Source organism: Canis lupus, chromosome 17 (genome assembly GCF_011100685.1).
Source record: "Canis lupus familiaris isolate Mischka breed German Shepherd chromosome 17, alternate assembly UU_Cfam_GSD_1.0, whole genome shotgun sequence".
Classification (NCBI taxonomy): Eukaryota; Metazoa; Chordata; class Mammalia; order Carnivora; family Canidae; genus Canis; species Canis lupus.
The window spans coordinates 31,091,620-31,118,886 of record NC_049238.1 but is presented as its reverse complement, the minus strand read 5'-3'; the positions used below and the strand labels follow the sequence as shown (position 1 = coordinate 31,118,886).

The 27,267-nt window shown below is 38.1% G+C and overlaps 1 protein-coding gene and 2 long non-coding RNA genes across 8 annotated transcripts in view; 2 read left to right on the top strand and 1 right to left on the bottom strand.

The window, feature by feature from the left end:
- The window catches only part of LOC111090581, a 39,214-nt gene extending 29,834 nt beyond the window's left edge, over positions 1-9,380 (top strand). For all 3 annotated transcript variants that reach the window (XR_005372335.1, XR_005372334.1, XR_005372336.1), the window contains 3 exons: positions 3,617-3,755; positions 5,243-5,342; positions 9,325-9,380. This is a non-coding gene — a long non-coding RNA (uncharacterized LOC111090581). The remainder of the gene's footprint in view (positions 1-3,616; positions 3,756-5,242; positions 5,343-9,324) is intronic.
- ARHGEF33 (Rho guanine nucleotide exchange factor 33) overlaps positions 1-27,267 on the bottom strand; it is an 80,444-nt gene that overhangs the window by 46,734 nt on the left and 6,443 nt on the right. For all 4 annotated transcript variants that reach the window (XM_038561335.1, XM_038561337.1, XM_038561336.1 and 1 more), the window contains exons 3-4: positions 5,193-5,303; positions 3,561-3,610 (exon numbers count right to left, since the gene is read on the bottom strand). In XM_038561335.1, coding sequence (XP_038417263.1) covers positions 3,561-3,610; positions 5,193-5,217 — 75 coding nt within the window. In that variant the 5' untranslated portion in view covers positions 5,218-5,303. The remainder of the gene's footprint in view (positions 1-3,560; positions 3,611-5,192; positions 5,304-27,267) is intronic.
- Positions 13,148-27,186, top strand: LOC119869689. Its single transcript, XR_005372338.1, has 4 exons — positions 13,148-13,206; positions 17,779-17,869; positions 23,267-23,523; positions 25,979-27,186. It is a non-coding gene; the product is annotated as an uncharacterized LOC119869689 (long non-coding RNA).

The following is a 27,267-nucleotide window of genomic DNA, read 5'->3' as shown; positions in this document are numbered from 1 at the left end:
TACTGTGCGTTTAAGGATGTTGGGTAGTATTTGATCCAAAGGGCTAAATTAGTGTATTTAGAAAAACAAAATGCATAGAATATAAGTAATATAAATGGAGGAAACTGCAATGTTTACATTCCTACAAGCGAGCCAAAAACACAGTTGGAATTCACATCATTAGGCGGGAGTTGAGCTAGGACCAAGATGGTGCAGTTGCCATATCTGTTGCCTTGATTGTTGCCCCCACCACCACTTCTCATGTTAATGGAATCTTATTTTAAAAATCCATGTGCAAAAGGAAGAAATCAGTCTGAAGCAACACAATCTGACTCTGGAGAAGAAACTGGGTGAACTTTGAGAAGCTTATGTACAGTGGACCAAGGATGAGAGAAAAGCAGGGTAGACTTGGATTCAAATAAAAGGGAAGATGAGCTAAGGCGCAATCAGTGTATCCACACACATTCACTAGTTCTAGTAATAATTCTCGAGTGGGAGATGGTAGTGTTCATTCTCCTATTGGCTTTTGTGACCCTATTTGAGTTAATGTACCTTATTCACCAAGGAGGTCAAATCCATCCAAAGAACAGGGAGCCAATTAGGGTTGTGAACATTTTAACACTTTTACTGTATTTTAACTAATACTTTTTGTAAAAGTTTCCACTAGGGGATCCCTGGGTGGCTCAGCGGTTTAGTGCCTGCCTTTGGCCCAGAGCATGATCCTGGAGTCCCGGAATCGAGTCCCACATCCGGCTCCCTGCATGGAGCCTGCTTCTCCCTCTGCCTGTGTCTCTGCCTCTCTCTCTCTCTGTGTTCTCATGAATGAATAAATAAAATCTTAAAGAAAAAAAGTTTCCACTAATTTACACACACTCATCGGAATTAAGTATTATTATTTCATTATTCACTAATCAGATTGTCATAAGCTTCAAAAGTCTCAATTTTCTCTCCTATTTATTAACTGTCTATAGTTCTACTTTGGTAAATTTTCTGTATTTTTTGCCTACACTCTACTGAGGTCTTAGAAGTGTCTTTTTTTACTGACTTGTATTAACTATTTGTATATCATTAAACCCTTGTGATATTTTTTGTAATAATTTTTCCATTTTGTTATAGGCCTTTGAATAGGTTGAAAATATATTTATATACATTGGGAAAATTTTTAATTGTGATGTGGGTGAAATCTCTAGGCCTTCCCTTTGTGATTTCTTCCAGTGCTTTTTCACTTAGAAAGATGTTTCACATGCAGAGACTAGATAAATATTCACTAATGCTAAATTTTTATGGTTTGATTTTTAGATTTCTAGCCCTTTAATCCATTTTTGAGTTTATTTTGATTTGGGTATGAAGTAAGGATCTCTTCTTTTATTTTTTTTCCTGAAGAAGAATCAGACAATTTTCCAAACATCATTTGACACCAGACTAAATGACTACATCATATCTCTTGGCTCAAAGCAATACACACATCTTGCAGATACTCATTCATTCATCCAACTAATATTTATTGAATATGTGTTATGTTCCAGGCACTGTACTTTATGCTGAGATTACAACAGAGAGCATGATGTACTAAATCCCTGCCCTTGGAGCTTACATTCTAGAGAAGGAGACAGACAATAAAAATAAATAAATTAACAAGATAATATTTACTATAATATCAGGTCGGGATCTATAAAATAGATGGAAAGTGACTAACACATCACATTTTGCTTCAGGTTTCATATTTTGCTCTCCCTTTTTGGTATAGGTTGTACTCTATTATAGTTAACCTCTCCCTGCTTCCCTCCTTCCTCTTCCTCTTCTTCTTTCTTTACTTCTCCTTCATCTTCTTTTGGTTAAATGTTGCTTGGAGTAAACAGACTGGGGCTTAGGAAGCATGCTTTTAAAACAAGGATGGGGTTATAATCACAGCATCACAGAGGTCATAGAGACCAACTTCACTTCCACTCTTCATTTGTTCCACTGTGAACAGATGTACTTGGATTTGTGATACAATAAGAGAATGAGGCCACCCCCCACTGCTGCTATATTTAGCCAACATTCAGGGAGTGACCTACATAAAGTCTATAATAGACTTTAAATCATGCCTAAGTTTAAAGACATACTCACAGTCATTCATATGCCATACACAAGTCAGATGTGAACAGAGAGGAGGTGGGCAAGGAAGGCATTTGGAGGTCATGGATAAGTGCAGCATCAAATCAGCACTGAGTGAAGACTCACTCTTACTTCCAGGCCTTTGTTCAAGCTGGTCCCTTTGCTTGAAACACCCTTCCCCATATCCACTTACCAAACGACCAATTTGTCCTTAAATGCCTGGTTCAAATCCTTCAGCCAATATTCATTCATCCCTCTGTTGTAATCCTTCCAACAGCCTACCTGTTTGAACTATTAATTGTATATGTTTTCCAGGTGGTGGACACTTAAAAATCAATTGCAAATATCTGTTGCATCTGTTATTTCTCATTAGGCCAAGCAGTTGGTTTTGTACACAGTAACTGCTCAATAAATACGTATTAAATTCAAATGAAGCTCTTTCCTCTACCCATTCCCACTGCTGGTTTTGGTCTAGGAGCAACATGATTACAAAAATGTTTTCATAATTCTGTGTTGGCTTGCCCTCATTGGCCCGCAGCAATGATCTATTGCATGATATATCTTGCAACTAGTTGTGAAAATATTCACTCTACTATCACTTAATCTCAACAAATCTAAATAATATTTCCCCTAAAACTCTCCACTCTTCTGGATTCCTGTAGCTCTTTACAGAAAACTACTCTTTATCCTAACGAAAGCTTAGAACTTTACAGCCAACTTTGAAGTCATCCTTTCTCCCAGCCCATCAAGCCCTGTTGTTTCTTTTTCCCTCCTCCTGCAATCCAGAGAACAGTGCCCTAACTCTAGAGAGGAGCATGAATTTCCCTAGCCAGAGCTGCTTTTATACTACAAATTACATCAGAATTAATTCCCATGATTTTTAAGGACAGAATTTTACTTCAAATTTACATTTAGAAGATAGAAGCCAAACAAATACTGTTTAGAAAGCCAAAGCAGCCCCATGTGATCCTTGTTGCAAATGTATTTCAAAATGTTTTGCAGAATATGTATCTTCCTTGTACATTATTTCCATTGTTTAAAAGGAGCTTAAAATTTTTTCTATCACCATATTTGAACATTTGCAGTGTTAACTCCCTTTCAGTCCTCAATTCTCCCTGTTAAAGTAGGAAACAAACAAACAAACAAAAACAGATCTTGCTCTCTCCTTCACTCTCGTCTCTCGTGGAGATGGCATTATACAATGTAATGGCCATAGTGTTGGTGGTGACAGGCTAGAAAAGCAAAGTGGACGTGGAAGTGATAGTGGTATAATTTATAACCTGGATAAGCTGTTCTTCACTAAACAGTTTTCTCAAAAGTGCAACATGAGTGGCACTCTCTCCCCTGACTATCTCAGAGTCCTGTTAAGTGAACAAACGCAGTGAGAGATGTGTAAGCACTTGCAAGTGCTAGAAAATTTTATACACAAATGACAGTCATCATCATCACACAAGGAGTGTTCAAAACAATCTAATTGTCTTTACCTGGTAAATCTGTGTGGAAGGATTATTCATCGGCATATGTTCATTCTCTCCTGTAGGAAGAAAGAGCTCTGTTCAATGAATATAACTCACTCTGTCCCTGGCCTCTTCACACACAGAGGAAAAGGGGACTTAGAGGATCTTAAATCTGTGACTGCATGACAAGAAACCAACAATATAAGAACAAAACATAAGCTGGTGAGGGTGGTTTCTATATTCACATCCTAATGACCTAACCATTTCTACCTGATATAACTCTTGTAGTGAAAAGCAAAACAAAACAAAACAAAGAAACGTGTTCTACCGCAGTGGGAAAGTTTCTCAACCGAACTGAATGATTAATCATCATTAATCAACCAGAAGGGAATGTGCATGAAGGGTTTCCTTCATGTTCGTGGGGCTGACAGCAGTTTACTTGAGGGGGTAGTTCTATAACCAGGAAGGCTACACAAGGCACCTGCCCCATCATCACTCTGCTGTTCTCAGGAAGCCTGCATAAAATGTCCTTGCCAAACTTCTAAGCTCTCGCCTCCTGTCACTGCCCAGATCAGCTAAGGTAATCTTACTGTCTTCCTGGGCAAGAGGGTTGGTAGAAGGGAATTGTCAATGGAAAGATTCTGGGAAGAATGCAGGCAAAAAGAAAATAATATTAGAAACACTAGAGATTGCAAAACACAGGGCAAAGACAAAGGAAGTAGTAGGTTTATAAAAACCACCACAAACTAGGGAGAAAGATGGTTGGCTTAGAGTGTACCTTTCAGAATCAGATTGGCTGACCATGAATACAAGACAATCCGTGTAAAACATGCAGCTCATCCATTTAGCTATATCTCCATTGTTGGAGAAATGGTCACATTGTATGAATCAAGCAATTTATAGATGAAAGTACTGGTTGTAAATGTTTGGTTACATGGACACGTATATTGTTCTCTAAGACATGCTGCATAGAAAACCCTTCCTTAGAGGAAACACCCTCAGTGTATTAAGTTCATAAATAATATATAACCTCAGCCCAGAACTTATACAGATAGAAGGCTGTTCCTCTAAAATCTGGATGGTTTGAAATAACCAAAACTCCCCACACAAGCTTGGGTAAAGATTACTTAGCTTATTTTACACTGTGTTCCAACAGCCTGGTATCATGGCAAGGACCAGAATGTGAGAACAGAGACCAGGCTCCCCGATCAAACTCTGACATTTTGTGATTGTAGCTTGACTTCTCTATGACTGTTTCCTTATCTGGAAATTGGAGGTGATAACAAACTATTTCCATATGGTTGATTCTATATGGCAAAGATGAAAATAGAGAGCATTTATGTTTCTAGGCTAACCTAGAGGGTATTGGATGTTTCTTAGTTGAATCTGTATCTTTGCCTCATTCAGCAGGTTGTCCTGAAGCAAGTCCTAAAGTTATTGCCAAGAAAAATAAGATAACTACTCAGACCAAATTATATGTATAGCATTTCCTGTTTTTCTAGCACCAAGTTTGTGCTCTTCGTGGCCATTACACGATGATAAGGAAATGAGAATAGTCAAGGTAACATATTATCATATTTTGATACAATGGCAAGAGAACACTGAAACCTACATTTCTTACATCCCAAAATATAAAGCAAGACATAGGAAAAATCTAACCTTGCTTTGTTTTTGTCTTTTCCATGGTGACTGTTGCTTCTTTCCTCCAGCTGATTCTTCAACATTACATCTTCATTGTCCCTGGATCAGGCCACCCCTTCTTCTCTGGACCTGTCAAATGAAATCAAGAAGGGATAGCAGGAAGAACTGGTGAAGTAACTGGACTTATTTTATGTGTTAACTTAAAATAATTGAAATGAACACAGCTATTAGAGGCAACTTGAGGTTTATGTAATTTCGGAAAAATATCAAGTTAATATTTAGTTTAAAAGTTAAAGGTGGATTGCCTGGGTGGCTCAGCAGTTGAGCATCTGCCTTCAGCTCAGGGCATGATCCTGGGGTCCCAAGATTGAGTCCCACATCAGGCTTCCTGTGTGGAGCCCGCTTCTCCCTCTGCCTGTGTCACTACCAATCTCTCTGTATCTCTCATGAATAAATACAATCTTAAAAAAAAAAAAGTTTAAGGTAAGGGATGCCTGGATGGTTCAGCAGTTGAGGATCCACCTTTGACTAGGATCGAGTCCCACATCAAGCTCCCTGCAGGGAGCCTGCTTCTCCCTATGGCTACATCTCTGCCTCTCTCTCTCTCTCTTTCATGAATAAATAAGTAAAAACTTCAAAGAAAAAGTTAAAGATAAGTATTTTGTAAATAAATGTGAAATTTATTACTTAAAATTACGGTGGTTTTTAATATGCTACATTCTTTTTCCAATTAAATCCATTAGTTTAGACCCATTAATTTTATTAATAGGTTCTGGTTTAGGGAAATCGCCTTAAGTAGAAAAAACTTAAGCAAGTATGAAGGCAAATACATCTACTTCTATTTCATTACACAGTAAGTGCTTTGATGATGTCATTCCCACTTTCAGAGTCCGGTAGGCCACTTTAGACACAGGAGGTGTTATCAAATGTGGCCTAGTTGTAGTGACCATTAGATATGAAGCTGCAAGTTCAGAATGCAATCTAATGAACAAATGTAACTGTCAGTATTGTAGACGTTGGCCCTCCTTTTGGCCATCTAGAATTTTAACCCCTTCCAATGATGGGGGAATCCTCCCATCTTATGAAGTTTGATTAAACCTCTTGCTCTAGAGGCTGTAAGTGGCATGTTCTAGCCTTTCTTGCAGCTTATGCATAAGAGCCACATGACCTAGGATATGCCACGCAGATTTACTCACTCCAGTTGACACTGGAAGTTGCAGAAGGATTTCCTAGGACAGATATATTGGACATACTTAGTACTTTCTAAGAAACAGTTCCTAAAACAGCAGTGGCAGCAAGGGTGGTAGTGGTGACCATGATGTGGTACAGAGCTTAGGTAACTCCAAGTGCTGCTTGTGGTGCTTTCCTCACCAGAACAGCTGTACTCTATGATTTGGGGCATTGTTGCTGGCTGCATAATCCCAGTCTTGTTCCCCAGTCTCCCAGGAATTCTATGAGCTGCCTTTCAACAAACTCCTTTGCTGCTGAAATCAGCCAGAGCTCTTTTTTGTTGGATGCAACTAAGAATCCTGATTGAAACTATCAAAATATATTAACACTATCCAAGACTGAGAAAACACAGTAAAAAATTTGTTCATTGGCCTACAAAGGACATATCTAATCTATAGTGACAAAATGCAGATCAGTAATTATGTAGGGTAGGAGGTGAGGCTTAACTGGGTAGAGGCACAAGGAACTTTTTAGAGTGATAGAAATGTTCTATTGCTTAATTGTGATAGTAGTTATACAGGTGCATAAGTTTGCCAAAATTCATAAAATGTATGTTTTAATGGAATGCATTTTATTTGCTACATGTTATACCTCAAGAAATCAGAATTAAAACTTTTCATTCAGGAGTTTCTGGGTGGTACAGTCACTTAAGCATCCAACTCTTGGTTTCAACTCAGGTCATGACCTCAGGGTCATGAGATGGAGCCTGCAGTCAGCTCCACAGTCAGTGTAGAGTCTACTTGAGATTTTCTCTCCCTCTCCCTCTGCCCCTCCTACTCATACTGTCTCTCTCTCAAATAAATAAATCTTTTTAAAAAACAAAAACAACCTTTCATTCATATATTGAAGTCTGTAAAGCAAAATAATAACTTGGCAGGGGCAAAAGGGTAAACGTTAATGAAAAAGCATTTTATCAACAGCTATATAATTATAAATGAGGGATATCAAGAAAGTCAATACTATATAGTCTTTGGAATCTTGTACATTTTTCAAGTGAGCATGAAAGTTACATCAAGGTTGGGCATTTTCTCTAGTTATCTGAATATCTTTTAGAGCTGATTTAAGTATTGCTCAGAGGAAAACTTTCTTCTCCTTAGCAATTGTTCATTTGTTTGATATCTAATGCATTCTATGATGTATGCAAATTAAATCACAGAATGTTAGAGCCAAAGGCCATGAGAAAATTATTTCATCCAGCTTCTTCATTTATAGGCTCAGCTGAGGCCTGGGGAGGGGAAGAAAATGACCTGCTCAAAGCCTCACAGCTTTGAAAATTACTGTTAGAAGTGATGTCTATTACTGTTTAGAGGAGAAAAAAATCTTGAAATATTGAAAGCCATATTTTTATGGATAATTATTTCCTAGGGATTTAGTTATCTAATCTACAACTAATTAAAAACAAACTGAAAATATCTCTTATATGTCATAAATAATATGTAAATTTACACATTTTCAGAGTTAGGACATCATCAAGCTCACCTATCTACCTATGGTGATTGATTTCAAGACATGATAAAATGTGTGTGGTTAGTAGAAAGTAAATTAGAATTTTTATTTTATTTATTTATATACAAAACCAACAAAACTACAATGGAAAAAATTTAGAAAATATAGAGGAAAAAACCAGCTATAATGCCTCTACTTAAACAACCGCGATAATCATTTAGCTGTATTGCCTGCCAATCTTTCTTCTCTTGAATGTTTTACATGATTGGTTGGACCTACTTGCATCACTATTGCATTACCTACATTATACCATGTTTTACTTTCTTTTTATTTTATTTTTTATTTTTTTAAAGACTTTATTTATTCATGAGTGACAGAGAGAGACACACAGAGAGAGGCAGAGACACAGGCAGAGGGAAAAAGCAGGCTCCATGCAGGGAGCCTGACACGGGACTCGATCCTAGTCTCCAGGATCACACCCTGGGCCAAACGAAGGCGCTCGACCGCTGAGCCACCCAGGAGTCCCTTTACTTTCTTTTTAAAAATTAGATTCTTGGGGATCCCTGGGTGGCTCAGTGGTCTAGCGCCTGCCTTTGGCTCAGGGCATGATGCTGGAGTCCGGGCATCGAGTCCCCCGTCAGGCTCCCTTCATGGAGCCTGCTTCTCCTTCTGCCTGTGTCTCTGCCTTTCTCTATGTGTCTTTCATGAATAAATAAATAAATAAATAAATAAATAAATAAATAAATAAATAAAATCTTTTTTAAAAAATTGGATTCTTGGGACACCTGGGTGGTTCAGTGGTTGAGCATCTGCTTGAATTCAGCTCACCTCATGATCCCGGGGTCCTGGAATCGAGTCCTGAAACAGTCCCCCTGCAGGGAGCCTGCTTCTCCTTCTGCCTATGTCTCTCTGCCTTTCTCTGTGTATCTCTCATGAATAAATAAATTAAATCTTTTTAAAAAAATCCCCTTTACAAAAATATTGGATCCTTGTTACTCATTTTTTTTTTAAGATTTTACTTATTTATTCATGAGAGACAGAGAGAGAGAGAGAGAGAGAGGTGGAGAAGCAGGCTCCATGCAGGGAGCCCGACGTGGGACTCGATCCCGGGTCTCCAGGATCACGCCCTGGGCTGAAGGCGGCGCTAAACCGCTGAGCCCCCCGGGCTGCCCACTCATGTTCTTATTGTGGCCATTTGAGCAGAGAGGAGGAGTGTTCCTCCCCAGTCCCATCCATGTTAGCAGTTTGCTAGTGTTCTTCCATTCCTTTCTCCATTCTCATATAATTGTATACACACACACATACACAGAACATACAAGTTATCATAGGTCCAAACTAGACCTCCCTGCATCTTATTTCTTTCACTTAATAATACATCGTGGCAATCTTTCCAAGTTAATTGGTGTAGATCCAATAAATTATTTTTATTTATTTTTATTCATTTTTTAAGATTATATTTATTTATTCATGACAGAGAGAGAGAGGCAGAGACACAGGCAGAGGGAGAAGCAGGCTCCACTCAGGGAGCCCGACGCGGGACTCGATCCTGGGACCCCAGGATCACACCCTGGGCCGAAGGCAAGCACCAAACCACTGAGCCACCCAGGGATCCCCAATAAATTATTTTTAATGGCTGTCTAGTATCTGAGGTACGGATGACCTATGTTAATCATTTCTGTATTGGCGTACATTCCCTCTATTTCCATTACTTTGCCACTGCAAACAATCCTATAACAACTTGGTACATAGAGCCTTACTCATTGGTGCTTTTAATTATGTGTGGTTTTAACAGATACAACTAGGCTGTTTCACAAAAGGACTGTAATTATTCTCATTTCCCCCAAGAATATTGCACGAGTACCTCTCCTGTATCCCAGCCTATAGTGGATATTAACACTTTTTACTTCTTGCCAGTTAGGTGAGTGACAAGTGATAGCTCATTGCTATTTTTGCTGATTACTACTGCTACTGAGCATCTCTACATATACTTACTGTACATTTAGAAATGCTGTTTTGGGATTACCTATTCCTCTGTTTTGCATATTTTTCCATTGGGTTATCTATCTTCTCCTTATCAATCAGTAAGAGTTTTCATATAATACAGGTTAGATTTTTATTTGTTGTGTGAATTTTGAATATTTTTCCCATCTATTTTTTTTTGGTCTTCTGACTTTATGGTCATTTTGGCTACTGAAATATTTTTCAATTTATGAAATCAAATAGGTATTTTTCCCTTTTTACTTCTAGATTTCTTGCACTGCTTTAAAAGCTCTCTGAAGCTCCAATGTTTTATATCCATGTTTCCCTAAATTTTCTCCTAAAGCATTCATTATTTTTAAGTGTTTAATTCATTTGGAACTTGTTATTATATGAAGTGTGAGGGCATGTTCAATCTTCTTTATCTTCCAGATGGATAGCCATTTGTACCTGCACCAGTCATTGCATAGCCATCCTTTTCCTTCACAGAACTGAACATTATTTTTGTTACACATTAAATTCTCATATACACAGAGACCTTTTGTGGGCCCTCTATTCCATTCCGATCTCTCTATGTCTATTCCCAAACCACAAATTATAGGTGTTCTCTGATATTTTAAAGATATTTGGTAAGGCGAGTCAACTATTATTTTTTATAATTTGTTTTATCTGATATTTATTTTACCATATGAATAAATGAACTCCAAGATTATTTTACCCATTACAAAAAAGATTGGGATTCTCACTGAAATTACATTAGATTTATATATTAATTTGGAACAACTGATCTTTTTTTACATCAGATCTTGTCATCCAAGAGCATGTATGTTTTTTCCATTTGACTGGATCTTGCTTAAGGTCTTTTGATCAGGAATGCCTGGGTAGCTCAGTGGTTGAGCGCCTCCCTTTGGCCCAGGGTGTGATCCTGGAATCCCGGAATCAAGCCCACATCCGGCTCCCTGCGTGGAGCCTGCTTCTCCCTCTGCCTGTGTCTCTCATGAATAAATAAATTAAATCTTTAATTTAAAAAAAAAGTCTTTTGATCAGATTTTATTGTTTTCTTCTTAAAGATCCTGTACCATTCCTGTGAAATTTATTCTTCAGCGTTTTATAATTTTTATTGCTATTGTGAATGGCATTTTTCCAATTCCATTGCTAGCTGGTTTTTGTATCCTCTATTTTTTTTAAAGATTTTATTTATTCATTCATCTGCCCTGTATCCTCTATCTTTTTTATATTTATTTTACATTTGGCCACCTTAGTAAATTCCTTTATTAATTACAAAAGATTTCTAAATGAGTATTTTTGGGGACACCTGGGTGGCTCAGTCATTTAAGTGTCCGACTCTTGATCTCACCTCAGGTCTTGATCTTAGGATTGTGAGTTAAAACCCAGAGTGGAGCCCTCTTTAAAAAATAAAATAAATAGGGATCCCTGGGTGGCGCAGCAGTTTGGCGCCTGCCTTTGGCCCAGGGCACGATCCTGGAGATCCGGGATCAAATCCCGCGTCGGGCTCCCGGTGCATGGAGCCTGCTTCTCCCTCTGCCTGTGTTTCTGCCCCTCTCTCTCTCACTGTGTGCCTATCATGAATAAATAAAAATTTAAAAAAAAAAATAAATAAATAAAAAAATAAAATAAAATAAAATAAATAAATGAGTATTTCTTGAGCTTCCTAGGTAATTTTTTTAAGTTTATTTTATTTTATTTTTTAAATAATCTCTACCCCAAGCCTGGGTTAAGCTCAAGCCCAGAACCCCGAGATCAAGAGTCACACACTCTTCTGACTGAGCCAGCCAGGTTCCTCCTTTCTAGGTGATTTTTATCCTTATTTTCAAATATTTATACTGGCTATTTCGCTGTCACCATTGTATTTGTTAGAGCTTCCAGTATAGTGTTTAATAATAATGGTAATAGTGGACATCATTATCCATTTTCTGATTTTAATGTAAATGGCTTTAAGCATGATACTTGCTCTTTTTGGCAAATAATCTTTATCATATTTAAGTAATTTCTTTTTAGTTCTATTTTACTAAAATTTCTTATTAGGAATGTGTATTATATTTTATTGGTCCTCTCAGTAGCTGTTGATAGAATTACTTCTTAAAAATTTAGTATTATAATGAATTATGCTGATTCCTTGATGTTGAGTCATCCTTACATTCTATAATATTTGCTTGGTCATCTCTTTTGATATACTGCTGGATTCTATTTGTTAATATTTAGACAATTTGCATCTATATTCATGAGTGATTTTGATCTGTGGAAGATTTATGTTTTTTATCTTTTACTCTTTTTTGGCATTAAGGTTATGCTAGCTTCCTAAAATGAACTAGAAAGTTTTCAATCTTTTCCTATAATTTACAAAAAATTCAATTAAATTGGAATTATCTGTCTTTAAAAGATAATAGAGCATAGCTATGAAATCATTTGGACCTAGTGCTTTTTAAGAAAAGGTAGACAGATTGGGCAGCTGAGTGGCTCAGTCATTGAGCATCTGCCTTTGGCCTCAGGTGGTAATCTGGAGGTTCTGGGATCAAGTCCCACATCAGGCTCCCCGCAGAGAGCCTGCTTCTCCTTCTGCCTATGTCTCTGCCTCTCTCTCTGTGTCTCTCATAAATATATAAATAAATAATATATTTTTAAAAAGTAGACATATCTTTAAACCTTTTTCAGTTTTCTCAAAGGTAATCTCAATTTTTCTACTTAATTCTGTAATTTGTTTTCCTAGGAAACCATATATTTCCTTAAGTTTGTCAATGAATCCATTGATAGAGTTTAAGCATCTTTCCATGTATATAAAGAATGGTGGAGAATCATGAAATGGGCAAAAGACATGAACAGAAATCTCACAGAGGAAGACATAGACATGGCCAACATGCACATGAGAAAATGCTCTGCATCACTTGCCATCAGGGAAATACAAATCAAAACCACAATGAGATACCACCTCACACCAGTGAGAAAGGGGAAAATTAACAAGGCAGGAAACAACAAATGTTGGAGAGGATGTGGAGAAAAGGGAACCCTCATACACTGTTGGTGGGAATGTGAACTGGTGCAGCCACTCTGGAAAACTGTGTGGAGGTTCCTCAAACAGTTAAAAATATACCTGCCCTACGACCCAGCAATTGCACTGCTGGGGATTTACCCCAAAGATACAGATGCAGTGAAACGCCGGGACACCTGCACCCCGATGTTTATAGCAGCAATGGCCACGATAGCCAAACTGTGGAAGGAGCCTCGGTGTCCAACGAAAGATGAATGGATAAAGAAGATGTGGTTTATGTATACAATGGAATATTACTCAGCTATTAGAAATGACAAATACCCACCATTTGCTTCAACGTGGATGGAGCTGGAGGGTATTATGCTGAGTGAAGTAAGTCAGTCGGAGAAGGACAAACATTATATGTTCTCATTCATTTGGGGAATATAAATAATAGTGAAAGGGAATATAAGGGAAGGGGGAAGAAATGTGTGGGAAATATCAGAAAGGGAGACAGAACATAAAGACTCCTAACTCTGGGAAACGAACTAGGGGTGTTGGAAGGGGAGGAGGGCGGGGGGTGGGAGTGAATGGGTGACGGGCACTGGGGGTTATTCTGTATTTTAGTAAATTGAACACCAATGAACTCAAAAAAAAAAAAAAAGAATGGTGGAGAGAGAAATCATATTTATTGAACAGCTGCTATGTGCCAAACACTATTGCTTCATATTTATTTATATTATCACATTTAATTTAATCCTCATATTGGTTCTGTTGAGCATGCATCATTATCCTCATTTTATAATGAGAATATTGAGGGTTGGGAAAATGAAGTGATAATATACCCAGGATCATGGATAAAAAATGGCAGAGGGAGTCTGAATTAGAACTCAGGTCTCTGTGATTTCAGAAGGCTGTTTTGTATCTTTCTCCAAATAGTTACACAACCATTATTTTTGTTACTGAAAAATAATTGAGGAAATGTGTCATTGTTTTCTTTCCTTCCCCCAATTATTCAACATTAGGACAGTTTTCTTCTTTTCACTATAATAAATAAACATTAAAAGAAATATAGCTTTTTTTTCTTTTCATATTTAAGACAGTTTTTCCTTAGGCAAGGTTTCCAGAAGAGAATTACTAGTGCAAATATTATGATCATATAAATGAGTAACATACATTGAAAGGCACATCTTAAAAGGGACAATAACAAGATTACATGGAAAAGTTGTATGACTTTTTCTGGAAAAAGCCTTACTACATTCTAACATTCCCTTTGAGATCTTAGTCTTTTCTTCATTTTCTGTAGGAATCCCTCACACTCTGAGCCTATTCTCTATCTGTCCTTCATTGTGCTGGAATCACTGCCTACCTTTGAATAACTAGCAGATGCTTTCCTCTCACCAAGTTAACATGGCTTCTACTCCTCCTCAGTCTTCCTCCTATATTTCCATCTCTACAATAGCAGTCCTGGGCTCTAAACACACCCATGTGGGATTTGGCAGACCCTTGGAAAACACTGTTAAGTTTTTAGGAAAAGCCTGTTAGTTACTAAACCATGGCTGATTGTTATATAGAGCAATGGTTTTCTGTATATTCTTTGAAGCCTGTGGGCTTTTTTGAACCTGCCATGAAACAAGGAGAAAGCCACCAAGCTGTGGGCACCTGGACCCCCCCTTTCCATCCCTTTCAACCAGAGTCTCCCTGTTCTTGTCTGATTAACAAACTGCAGCTTTTGGGGAAGGGTTTCCTTTTAAATTGATTGCTGCTGCTTAAAGACAAAGGTTCTAAAATTACTGCAATAAAATTATTGCAATAGAGAAATAGGAATTAACCCAAGAAGTGATAGCCAGACTTTTTATGAAATTAATTCAAATAATAAAGTTAATAATATTAATAAAGTTAATAGAAGCCTAAAGAATACCAAAAAAGATCTCCTGACCCTCCCCCAGACTGACCTAGAATGCATACCGCACACACACAAACACGCATAAGACCACAAAAACTTAGGATTGTCTTATTACTTTCCAATTACTGCTGTGACAGAAAAAGAAAGTTTGGCACTTTGGGGAATTGGAATTAATTGAAAGCAGAATTGAGTTAATTTCCATTTCGGTGTCCTTTATTGAATGGGTCTTTAGTGCACATTTCTAATTAGTAGAATGAGAACTTTTTATGTTGGGGGGAGGGTGATGAGGAAATATTCTACCCTGAAACTAAAGTAATTCATCAGGAAAAATCCTGCAAACATTTTCAGGGAGGAAAATCTGTATGATCTTTGTGATCTGTCTGATCTTAGAAGAATGCTTTAAAAATTATGGAAGGGGTTGTTTGATTTCTTCTCTAACTTGGAAGTGACATAGGTTTCACGATATGACATATTTCATGACCTTGTTTGTATATATGTCATAGTTTGTACTTTCTCCGATGCTGTCTTACTAGATCATTACTTGATCCCTTACTTCATCCCTCTGCAAGGCACTGTTACCATCTAGGTTATATGGAAGGAGACTGAAGTTCTGAACAATTAAGTATTTACTCAAAGTTACTTAAGAAGTAGCTCTAAGTGAGACCATTACTCTATTAGCTTAGATCTTTAAATAAACCACTTCATGCCACAGGATTTCAAAGCACTATAATATAAGGAAACACTTTTACTGTCATTAATGATGTGTTCCTTCCTATGTGGGCTCTGAGAGCCATCTGAACAAACAGGTTGAATGGATTGGTAAAAGGAGAAAAGTTCTGACAGGTCTGATGAGACAGAGGGAGATTGAGAGAGAGAGAATAGAAAAAAAGAGGGATATAACCACCAATTCAGAGGCTATGAAATATTACTTTAAAAATTTTATGTGTCATTTATTGCCAATAATTTTTAAAGCTAGATGAAATGGACAATTTTCTAGGAAAACATAAATTGCTGAGCTTTGTTTTAAAAACCGTATAAAGCCAGGGTCACCTGAGTGACTCAATTGGTTAAGCATCTGCCTTCAGCTCAGGTCGTGATCCCACATTGGACTCCCTGCTCAGCGGTGAGCCTGCTTCTCCGTCTCCCTCTACCTGCCACTCCCCCTGCTTGTGCTCTCTCTCTCTCTCAAATAAATAAAATCTTTTTAAAATTTTTTAAAAAATAAAAACCATAAAGTCAACAACAACTGTCTAGAGAAGATATTGAAAGAGGGATGTCAAATATCTACTTCTCAAATAAGAAATAACCTAGGATAATATCACAGGAAATTTCTGAAAATAGCAGTGACTATTATTTAATCTGTACCAGAGAATAGTACATATGTAAATCACTATTTCCATCCTATGAGGTTCTGATCCTGAATCTACTCTAGAATAGCCTAAATAAATAAATATACAAATATTCTGAATAAAATATCAGAAAGCAAAAATACAATAACATGAATTTATTCTAGAGCACAAAAATGGCTGGATGCTTATAAATCTATTAATATAATTTATTAATCAACATAATGAAAGAAAACAAAGAACATGACATGACCCTTAGAAGCAAAATGATAGGGAGATAAAATAAATTTCACAATATATAGGCATGGATGCAAGTATTTAAAACAAGGATACCCCATGATAGTGTTATTTTTTTATTCCTGCTTCTAAAAATATAGATAACCAAATCATTCTTGAATATATAACAGCTTATGGTGACAAAAGCAATACATTAAAGAATTAAAATATAGGGCCAGACAGCCCCCCAATTAAGCAGTCTTATTTTGAAAATGGTCCTTGGTCCTCAAGTCAGACTCTTAATTGATTTTTTCCCATATGTGGGTGTTGCTAGAAACAGGGCAGCCCCTGCCAACTGAACCAGGTCACAAAGCCATCATCATAGCGTTGGTTAACTGTCTGAATGCTAATCGCCTCACCAGACTGAGCAACATGGGAGCAGAGTGGGGTTTATTTGTCTTTGTGTCCCCAGCTCTTTGTGACATTCTGAGTTTGTCATCAACAAATACTTGTGGAATTGAATTGAATTCCCATCCAGTACTACAAGAGAAACGTGCCTTCTAACACATGGTGCTTCACATAGGCAAAAAACAATTACTGGTAAATAGAAAGAGTTTAGCCTGGAGGTGGTTTTTGTGAGGGGGGAAAAAACCCATCAAGCAAAGTTTTAGTAGCAGAAATATATCCCCTGTGCCCACCATGGGGCTTAAAGATCCTGCAATCTCCTAAGGAGTGGTCCCACACTAAAACTAAGTACCACTGATCCTTCACTATTGCCAGCAATCCGAGAGCTCCCAAAGCCAGTGAGAAAAGGAGCAACAAGTGGGCAACCCTGTATCTCAGGAGCACATAGAGGTTCTTTACATCAGAATACAGAGTAACACGGGACACCTGGGTGGCTCAGCGGTTGAGCATCTGCCTTCGGCTCGGGGCGTGATCCTGGGATCCAGGATCGAGTCCTACATTGGGCTCCCTGCCTCTGTCTGTGTGGAGCCTGCCTCTGTCTCTGCCTCTGTGTCTCTCATGAAAAAATAAATAAATTAAAAAAAATACAGAAAAACAGAGATCTTTCTACTTCTACTCCACAGGCATATTCATGTTTATTTGTTTGTTTACATAATATCAGCCAGGATAGAGAAATTTGGTTGAGTTGCTTGCTATATGTCAACATCAATCGGAAAAAAAAAAAAAAAAAAAAAAACACCAGTATGCTATCACACACACAAAAAAACAACCCAATGGTTAGAGATAATTATTTTAAAAATTAAAGTCAAAATTTAATTTATCATGTCATTTGAGACATCAAAACATATCACCAGTTTCAGAGCCTATTACTTCCAAGGGGTCTTCTGACTCATTTTATTGTCTGGCATACATAAATGTGCCAGAACCCAATTTTGTGAACCTAAATGCTATAGCATGGGTCTAGTCAGGAAGATGTGCTCGCTCTCTTTTCTTATCCTGGTTCTACTAATTTAATTTCAACCTTTCAAACAGGTTCTCTCTCTGGATTCATCTGAGCTGAAGTTAAGAGCTTCTCCAAGACACTCTCCAAGAGGTGGAGAGCCCAGTGTTGCCCCAGTGCAAGGTAATACCTACTTCAAAGGAAGATGAAGTTACTGTCACTGTATTTTCACCAGGCTGGTCCTGAGTGGAGAAGCAGGAAGACAGTGAAGGGCAAGAAAGGCTCCTAAGAGAACCGTGGAGAAAGAGCCCTGAGCTTCAGCCCTAGGGATGACCCTAATTAGCAGAGGGGTCTATCAAAGTGGCAAACCTTAACTAGTCCTCAGGAAGTATGCTTCCCACTAAGGCAGAGGCAGCAGCAAGCCTCAGAAGAGCTGGATCATGTGGCTGAGTTAGTAGTACCTTGTGAAATAGATCATCAGTCACTAAAGCCTTTTTTAGGTGAGAGGGGAAACCAGGTTACTGCTGCCTCTCCTGGGGGACATTTCATAGTTCAGATAAAATGACATCCAATTTGGATCTGCCTTTGGCGCTTTCAGAACTGCTAGAAAGGAGAATAGTGTAAAATCCAATCCTCAGAATGACTGTAATTTCTCATTACCTCCCAGTGAACGAAGACTCCAGGAGTTGGAAATCACAGACAAACCCTGCAAATCTAAAACCTCAGTTAGAAGAATAGCCCCACAGCTCATGCAGTGTTGACAGGGGTCAGCAATGTTCTCAGGCCACTAAGAAGCTACAACATTCTCCTTGCAGAACTGGTCTACCTACAAGCTGTATGCATTTGCACCTGAGGATCTCAATTCCTGCAGGTCCCCTGCCTTAAAACCCTCTGCACTCTTCCAACCCAAATCCCACCAACCTCCAAAAGGCAGTTCATGCGTCATACTCTTCCTAAGCCTATCTTGGCCATTCTCCTCAACTGTCACCTATCCTCACTAAGGCAAGGGTCATTTTATAATCTGTTATTACTAGAGTCTAACAACATATACTAACTTAAAGAAATATTCAATATTTTTATTCATCAATGAAAAATGTAAATTCATCATTAGTTTGATTATTTCGTCTCTAATTTTAGCCTATTTCCTGCATGGCCTTCCTAGAGTTAAGGTGCATCAAACCCAATCATGAGTAACTTCTTACCACTTCTTACCAATATCTGGTAGGTTTGGCACAAAGGCAAAAGGTCTAGAGATATCCCATCAAGAAATAAGAACACAATGGGACTAGTATATTCTGATTCCCAAATCTCTTGTTGCACTGTTTCAGTTTCCTTTTGGGAACAAGTTGGGACAGGAATAAGTAAATGAAACATAGAAGTTCTTCATCCTCTTGCCTCCAAACTGAATTACATGCTTCTCCCATCCCCGATTGTCAGATAGCAATCCTATTCTTCAGAACTTTTAAAAAATACATATGGAAACAGACTGAACAATCACACTTGACATCTATTCTAGGGCTGTTTAAACATGATGTAAGGAAAATTATTCCTTGTGTAGATTATGCCCATTTCATCTTGTTCTGAGGTCACTTGGAAATAGCTCTCTCACCAAGGTCAGTCAATCTAACAGGGGGTACACACGTGCTATGCCACATCATTTCCTGCCTCTGATGGCACGTACTTCATGCTTTCATAGGCCCTCCATTTTGCTTTTTGGTAATGCAATCTGAACATTTTCACCAGGCATCCCCCTATAGATGGATGTAAAAATGTTCTCCGGTATCAAGATGGTAGTTCACCTGCTTACTGGCAGGGTCGGGACTGAGATGCAACCCTGACTTCTCACTCTGCAGGGCCACAAGGAAGCCACGACCTCTTTCTGGCCTTCCATATTTTCATCTGTAATAGAAATAGGCTCTCAACTCTAAAATGCTGAGACTAGACTCTAGCAGGCTGTCTCCAAATATTACTCGGGAACATGGGGACATAGCAACTCACAGCCTCCCTTTCCCAGCCCACTCAGTCCCCTCAGCCTTCCATAATTGTTTTATTCAGTCTTAAAAACAAAAACAGAGACAAAAAAACAAAAAGCCACTGTACCCCAAACTGGATTTATGGTAAACAGTTCACAATTTCCCAATCCTGAATTCTTCCACTATGCAGTTTTAGATTTTTTTTTTTTTGTACTTAGGTCTTTATTTGGAGAGAAGGAAACAAAATCAGCTATTCTTCAGATCTTTTGCTATTTTTTTCCTGCTAAATGAGCATCCCTGGTTGTTATATTCCTCTCTAAAGAATATTTTCACCTGACTGTTCCATGGTCACCTCAAACTCAAGCTGTTTAAATCTTGCAGGTCATCTTTAGCCTATTCCAGGCTCCCCCTTGGGAGTTCCCTAGCCCTGTCACCGGCTCAAGACCTCCAAATGAACTTCCTCTCCTCCTCCAATCCAGCAGTGAAATCCTTCCGAGTCTTTCTTTGTCATATTTCTTAAATTTCCCCTCTCTCTTTTCATTCTCTCTGTTTCAACCCTGACTGCTATGTGCCTAAACATCTGTAGGAGCTTCCTAAGTAGTTTATCCAATGCTCTACACTGCTACTAGATTATATTCCTTTATTATTTTAAAGCTTTTATTTATTTATTTGATATATATAGAGAGAGCATGCACATGAGTTGAGGGGAAGGGCAGAGGGAGAGGGATAAGTAGACTCCTTGATGAGCAGGGAGCCCACAAGTGGGGCTCAATCTTAGGACTCTGGGATCAAACCTGAGCCAAAGGCAGAATGGACTGAGCCACCCAGGTGCCCCTAGATTATTTTCCTTTGATCATTTCTTACTTCTGCTCAAAGACTCAAGTTATAAAGTATAATACATCAATTATTTTTTCTGGGTCCTCCACAATGTCCCTGACCTTCCTCTCCAACCTTGTTTCCAATATGTAGAAAGTATTCCAGCCTGCTGAGTTAATTCATTTTCATTCCTGCATTGTTTCTTCCTTTCTCTGCTGCCTGGTCTGCCCTCCTCCCCCTCCCCCAATTGTCAAATCCTTATTCCTTCCCTGAGGTCCAACTCAGGCTCTTTACCTCTGGAACTTCCTCCTTCAATCCAATAGCAAGTTATTTCTCCTTTCTTGGAATATCTGTAGAATTCAATTGGAATCGGGGATCCCTGGGTGGCTCAGCGGTTTAGCGCCTGCCTTGGGCCCAGAGTGTCCTGGAGTCCCAGGATTGAGTCCTGCATTGGGCTCCCTGTATGGAGCTTGCTTCTCCCTCTGCCTGTTTCTCTGCCTCTCTCTCTATCTCTCATGAATAAATAAATAAAATCTTAAAAAAAAAAAAAAAAGAATTCAGTTGGAACCTAAACCATGAGTTTCTACTGTTATTTATCTTACATAAATAATTTCATTTTCTAGGGCGCCTGGGTGGCTCAGTCAGATAAGTGTCTGCCTTTGGCTGCAGTTATGATCCCAGAGTCCTGGGATTGCTGCCGCAGGTTCCATTATAAACTTCTGGAGAAAAGAGGCTATTTTTTTTCTACCTCTTACTCTCCTTGGTGCTGACTCTATGTTCTTACATAGAGAAGAACTCAAAAAAAGCTTGTTGAGTAAGATGATAAACCTGCTAAACACTGCAAGTGGCAACTATTTAGCACATAATCTAATGTGCTAATTAGGTGTAATTATTAATAATTAAGTGGTTTAATGTTCTCTTACCTAAAAATCTAATAATCGGTAGTCATGAATGTAGAGACTGAGGGAGGAAGAATTTGGCTGGAAATGCTAAGGAGAAAGAATGAAAGGATTTAAGGCTCTATTTCAGCCCGAAAAGGCGTTCTCAGAGCTATAGGGTAGAAAGTAGGATAACCTACAGGGCACCTGAGTGGCTTAGTCGGTTAAGTGACTGACTCTTGATTTCGGCTCAGGTCATAGTCTCAGGGTCATGGGATTGAGACCTATGTCAAGTCCCATGCTGGACCCTGCATCAGGCTTGGAGCCTACGAGATTCTCATTCTCCCCACCCCCGCCCTCTCTTTCTCCCTCTACTCCTTCCTCATCCTGCTGGTTCTCTCTCTCTAAAAAAAAAAAAAAAAAAAAAAAAAAGTTACTTAAAAAAAGTAGGATAATCGGCAATGGCTTAGCCTATATATATATATATATATATATAAAATGCTAGTGTTTTGGAAGCAAAATGAATCCTTTTCATTTTTAGCCCATTTTGGAATGCACCTTGGCAAATTCACTACCTGGGGTTTGCCCACTTCTTTTCTTTTCTTTTCTTTTCTTTTCTTTTCTTTTCTTTTCTTTTCTTTTCTTTTCTTTCTTTTCTTTTCTTTTCTTTTCTTTTCCTTTCTTTTCTGTTCTTTCTTTTCTTTTAATAACCACAGAACCTGCCTTCAGCCTGCAGTGTCTGCCATTCATCTGCTTGGGGACCGGTGCTTCTGGCCTGCTCCAAAACAAATCACATGATAGGCAGTTCGTGAATGAGCCAGTGGAGGCAAGATGAATGAGGATGGAGAGAGACCCACCCCTTTGAAAAGAATATTTCCAATCTAGTCCTTGATTCTTTAACTCCTTCTCACACATTCTTTAGGTTGTGTCCTTCCTCTGGGCTGTGGTTTGTGGAGCTGAAGAGGAAAGTACTGAAAATCAGGATGCAAAATTCACATGCTAAACAAATCCCTACTTGGTAAATTCCTGTAAATTCAATTATCAAAGCTTTTTGAATTTATTGTTAATTCATAATTAACATACTTATAGGCATAATTCCCATTGACAAAAGTGAAAGAAGCAAGTAGATGCAGTACATTTGAAAAGTTATTATTAAAGTGTTAAAATAGAATGTTTAGAATCCTAGAAGTGAGATAGTTCATTTGTGAAAATCTTGGGATGTGAAGGACATGACAGAGAAAAGCTAGGTTGAAACCCAGACTTTTATGTACCTCTACCAGGGCCGATTTCATTCCCATCTCTTGAACTTCCAGGTCTTCTCAAATTTACAATATCCCATATTCATACATCAAGGATAAAAAGTTTCAAGACTTTTGGTTGCTGCTTAAATATCACTTTATTAGAAAGGTCTTTCCTGACCACATGTGTAAGAGCAGGACCCAACTTCCATTGTCCACTTGCCTTTCACTGCTTTGTTTTTATCTGTAGCACTAACCAGTAAATGACAATACTATCTATTTATTTGTTCACTGGCCATCTTGGCCCGCCACCTCCACTTCACCAGGGCATGGGCATTTTTATTCACTCTACATTTTCTGAGGCTCAGAAAGATCAAGCACAGAATAGGTTCAAATAAATAGGTGTTGAATAAATGAATGAACCAATATCATAGTTTGGAGAGACCAAGCCAAACCAAACCAGAATTACTTGCAATCTTTAAACTAAAGATGAAGCATATAGTGGTGAAGAAAATCAGAACTGAAGGATTACATAGAGATCAGCTAGCCAAACCCTGTTGCTTCACGAATAAAGAAAATGAGGTCAAGAGTTTGAGTGACTTGACTAAGTCTTAAGCTCCTGTTTGAATGGAAATAATAAAATGGCTCACTCAGAAACCCTGGTTACCATTGCAGGAGCCAGAATCTGGAAGTTGCATTTTCAGCTGCAGCCTTAGCCCAGCTATGTGACAGGGGAGCCCCCACCAATCAACTGCTTGACACTCTCAGGCCTAAAAATGGATTTAGAGCTGGATTAAGGAGCTATGCATGCACCAATGTGTCAGAGGCACTACAAGAGCCCTGGAAATGGGAGTGGGAGAAAACTGTATTTGTTAGGACTTCTCTCAAGGAAAGCATCTTGTGTGATTAAAATAAATGCTTCGATAAACATGGTAAGGCTATGTGGGTGGGTGGGTGGGAAGGTGGGGGTGATGGGCTGTCCTGGGTGCAATCTTTCTTTCTTTCTTCCTTTCTTCCTTTCTTTCTTTCTTTCTTTCTTTCTTTCTTTCTTTCTTTCTTTCTTTCTTTCTTTCTTTCTTCTTTCTTTCTTTCATTTAAAAATAGGCTACACATCCAGCATGGGGCTTGAACTCACAACCTGAGATTAAGAGTCACATGTTATACCAACTGAGTCAGCTGGGCACTCCCTAGGTACAGTCTTGAGTGGCAATAAAAAGCCTACTAAGAAAGGTGAGTCCAGTTTCCTTATAAAATGTTTGTTCAGCTGAGTGATGTAGTGTGAGGCTGGAGCCAAACTGCCTTGACCCTGGATGGGAGGCCAAATATTGCCCCTGAGGGGCCTCTTTCACTCTTCTTCCATGAGGGGATCAGCCTGTTGTTTATTCAAATATTAAATATTGAAAGCAAATCTGTTTGAATGAGTGTCAGAGTTTTAGCCTGCTTCAGGTCTCTCGACACCTAATTTTATATTTCAGGAGCCCCTTCTCACTAACTGATTGGCAAATCACAATCACATCACATCCTCTCAGGCACTTTTCTCTGGAACCTCGGAGAGGCTGCCAGGGTAAGGCTCCCCATGTGTACCTGGGCTAGCTAGAAAAATTGGCTGATATGATATTGCTACTTATAACAGCTAAGCTGGAACTAGTTGAAATATGATATTGCTACTTATAACAGCTAAGCTGGTAGATGATCACAGTTCATGCATTTCATCAAACACTTGCCTCTGTACTTTTGTTCCTCCCGTTCTCTATGCCTCAAGCATTTTTCCTTACCTAAAGAAGTATTTCTCATCCTTCAAGGTTCAATTCAAGCACCTCCTTCTCTACGAAGCCAGCTCTGATCCTCTAAATCATCTTTAGTCAACCCTTCTTCTACTACATTCTCATACCATACTATTAGTATCTCTCCCTACTGGGAATTATTAGCTATAGTTAATAATATAACTAATTACCTCTGGAACTTCCTCCTTCAATCCAATAGCAAGTTATTTCTCCTTTCTTGGAATATCTGTAGAATTCAATTGGGATTGGGGACCCCTGGGTGGCTCAGCGGTTTAGCTGAGCAATATTTACTATTTTTCCCATGCAAAACTGTCAGCTCTACTAAAGCAGGGACCATGTCTTATTCATAGCCATAGCGCCTGGTGGGCATCTGGTTCTTACCAAACTAGAGTGCTGGACTCTAAGCCTCAGGATAAATATAGATCATCTCCTTATATGGCAATTTTACTTAGTAATAAGCAACTTAAAAATTATTACATATTCTTAAATGCTGAGATATTTTATAGAGAGGCATGCAAAATTAGGCTTTTAAAGGTAAATACATTTATATTATTTGTTCACATTCCTCTGAGGTAGTTTGAGAACTTTTTGTGATGAGCACTCAACACAAGTTTGAGTTGAATTTAATTCAATTCCAGAGTATGTGGATGGTTAATGATTTTTTTATTCCCTAAAGCAGACAACAATAAGGAGAGGTTGGTAAAAGGGTATAAGTTATAAGATGAATAAGGTCTGAGGGTGTAATGTATAACCTAGTGACTAAAGTTAATAATACTGTATAATTGAAAATTTCTAAGAGAGTAGAACTTAATGTTCTCACCAAAAAAAAAAAAAAAAAGGTAAATATGTGAGGTGATGGATGTTTTAATTAATTCGATGGGGGAAATCTTTTCATAGCATACACATATAACAAATCAGCTGGTTAAAAACATTACAATTTTATTTGTCAATTATTCCTCAGTAAACCTGAGGAAAAAAGAAAAGAAAATGACACAGAACTTTATTCATTCATAGTAATAGCAAGGAGATGCTTTTTTTTGCTCCAAATCAATAACCTCAAAAAGGCAAGCTGGAAAAATCAATGCTATTTCACCTAAAATTATATTAAATATTGTTTTAACAAAAGTTCACTATTTAAACATGGGAACTGAGAAATCTTTTGGAGCAACTACCCTTTGGCAAAGACCAAATGCTTCTTTGTATTTAAACAAATTTTTATGATATCTCGTACACACAAAACTGCATATTCAATATATGGATAAGTCTTCAAAGCTCCTACAGCATCTGATATGTAAAGTTTTTAATGAATAATAAATATTTATCAAGTAAATATCCTTGGGACATTATGGTCTTGCCACAATTATAAGCTACTGTCAAGTAGTAGGAGGTGAGACTAAAATTGGATTTTTAGTTAGGTATATTAGGTTAAATAGACTCAAAAAGAAATGAACCAGATATGGCATTGTTTGTAAGCCTTGCTCTAAATTACATTACTTTGAAACCTGAATTAGGAAAATAATTATGAAAGGAATACATATACTCAGTGTAGAAATATTGAGAAACTGACCAATTTTACTGTCTTTCTCTTCTCTACTCTTTGAAGATGGAAGAGTTGATGGAAAAACAAACCATCCATCAGGAGTCACTGGAGGACAGCAGAAGGCATGGGGATGTGAATGATACTCCCTGAGTGATCCACACTAGTTTGTGTGTGGGACTCACTGCAGTGAGAGGACAGAACTGCTTTCCAAATTTTGAGTTTTATCTTGCACACACAGTCTCCAAGCTTTAGTCTCCCAGTCTCCTTTGCAAAAGGAATGACCTTCCAATGATTTCCATCCGATTTTTAGCAATATATCTTTCTAATAGCTTATTGTTTAATCACTGATCTTCCAATAAGTCTGAATCAAGTGGTCTTATCTCCTTTTTCTATCTTATCCTATCATCTAAATTACTATTCCCATGATCATTTATTCAGTCATACATTAATTATAGACTTCTTACTTACCTATGAAAATCAGAATCAGAATCCTTCAGTGACTCCTAAAGTTCAAATGTCCTAACACAGCAGACCTCTACCTTCATGGTCTGCCTCCCCCCAGCTCTCCAAGTCATCTTTAGTCACTCTTGTATACACACTATCCAAACACAGTCTTGTGTTTGGCTCCCTGTCTTTTCTGGCCTCTAGGCTTTATAGAGTTGTTCCTCAATGGATCTCCTTCCCTTACACTGGGCGAATTGTCACACTCCTTGTGTCCTCCAAGAGTCTGGGCAAGTATCATTCTTCCTTGTCTTTCTTGACATGTCTTGCTTAAGGTAAGCCTTTGCTTTTTTGTGCGGCAATAGTGTCTTGTCCATATGTCTATTATAGTATTTATGTTAAATTATTGATTTAAGAATCTTACTTCTACAAGAGGCAGGGATCCATATTACTTTCAGGGTGTTCATGAATTCCCTGAGTTATAGGTAAAATTTTATGTTGTAGGTTCAGAGCTCACATCAGACTCACAACAGAGTCCCTATTTACCCTCTCAAAACCAAATTGAGAACTGCTACACTAGATTATGAGTCCCCGTGAAACAGAAAGTGAGTTCTGTACTTTGAATTTCTATAGTTAGAGGCCTAATGTTAGCTGAATGAACATTTCAGTCATTTTTTAGACTACATATTTATATTAGTAGATATATACTAAATTCAATCTCCTCTATTCATTGATTTTTTTAAGTAGATGGGAAGTGTGATACAGTAAAAAGTACATTTTCTTTTGACATTGGTCAAAAGGAAAGATATGGAAGCATTTATGCCAAACTACTACTAACAGTGATTATTCTTGGAAAAAGGGATGGGGTAGGGGTGGGATGGACTTTCAAATTTTACTTATACTCTTGTGTC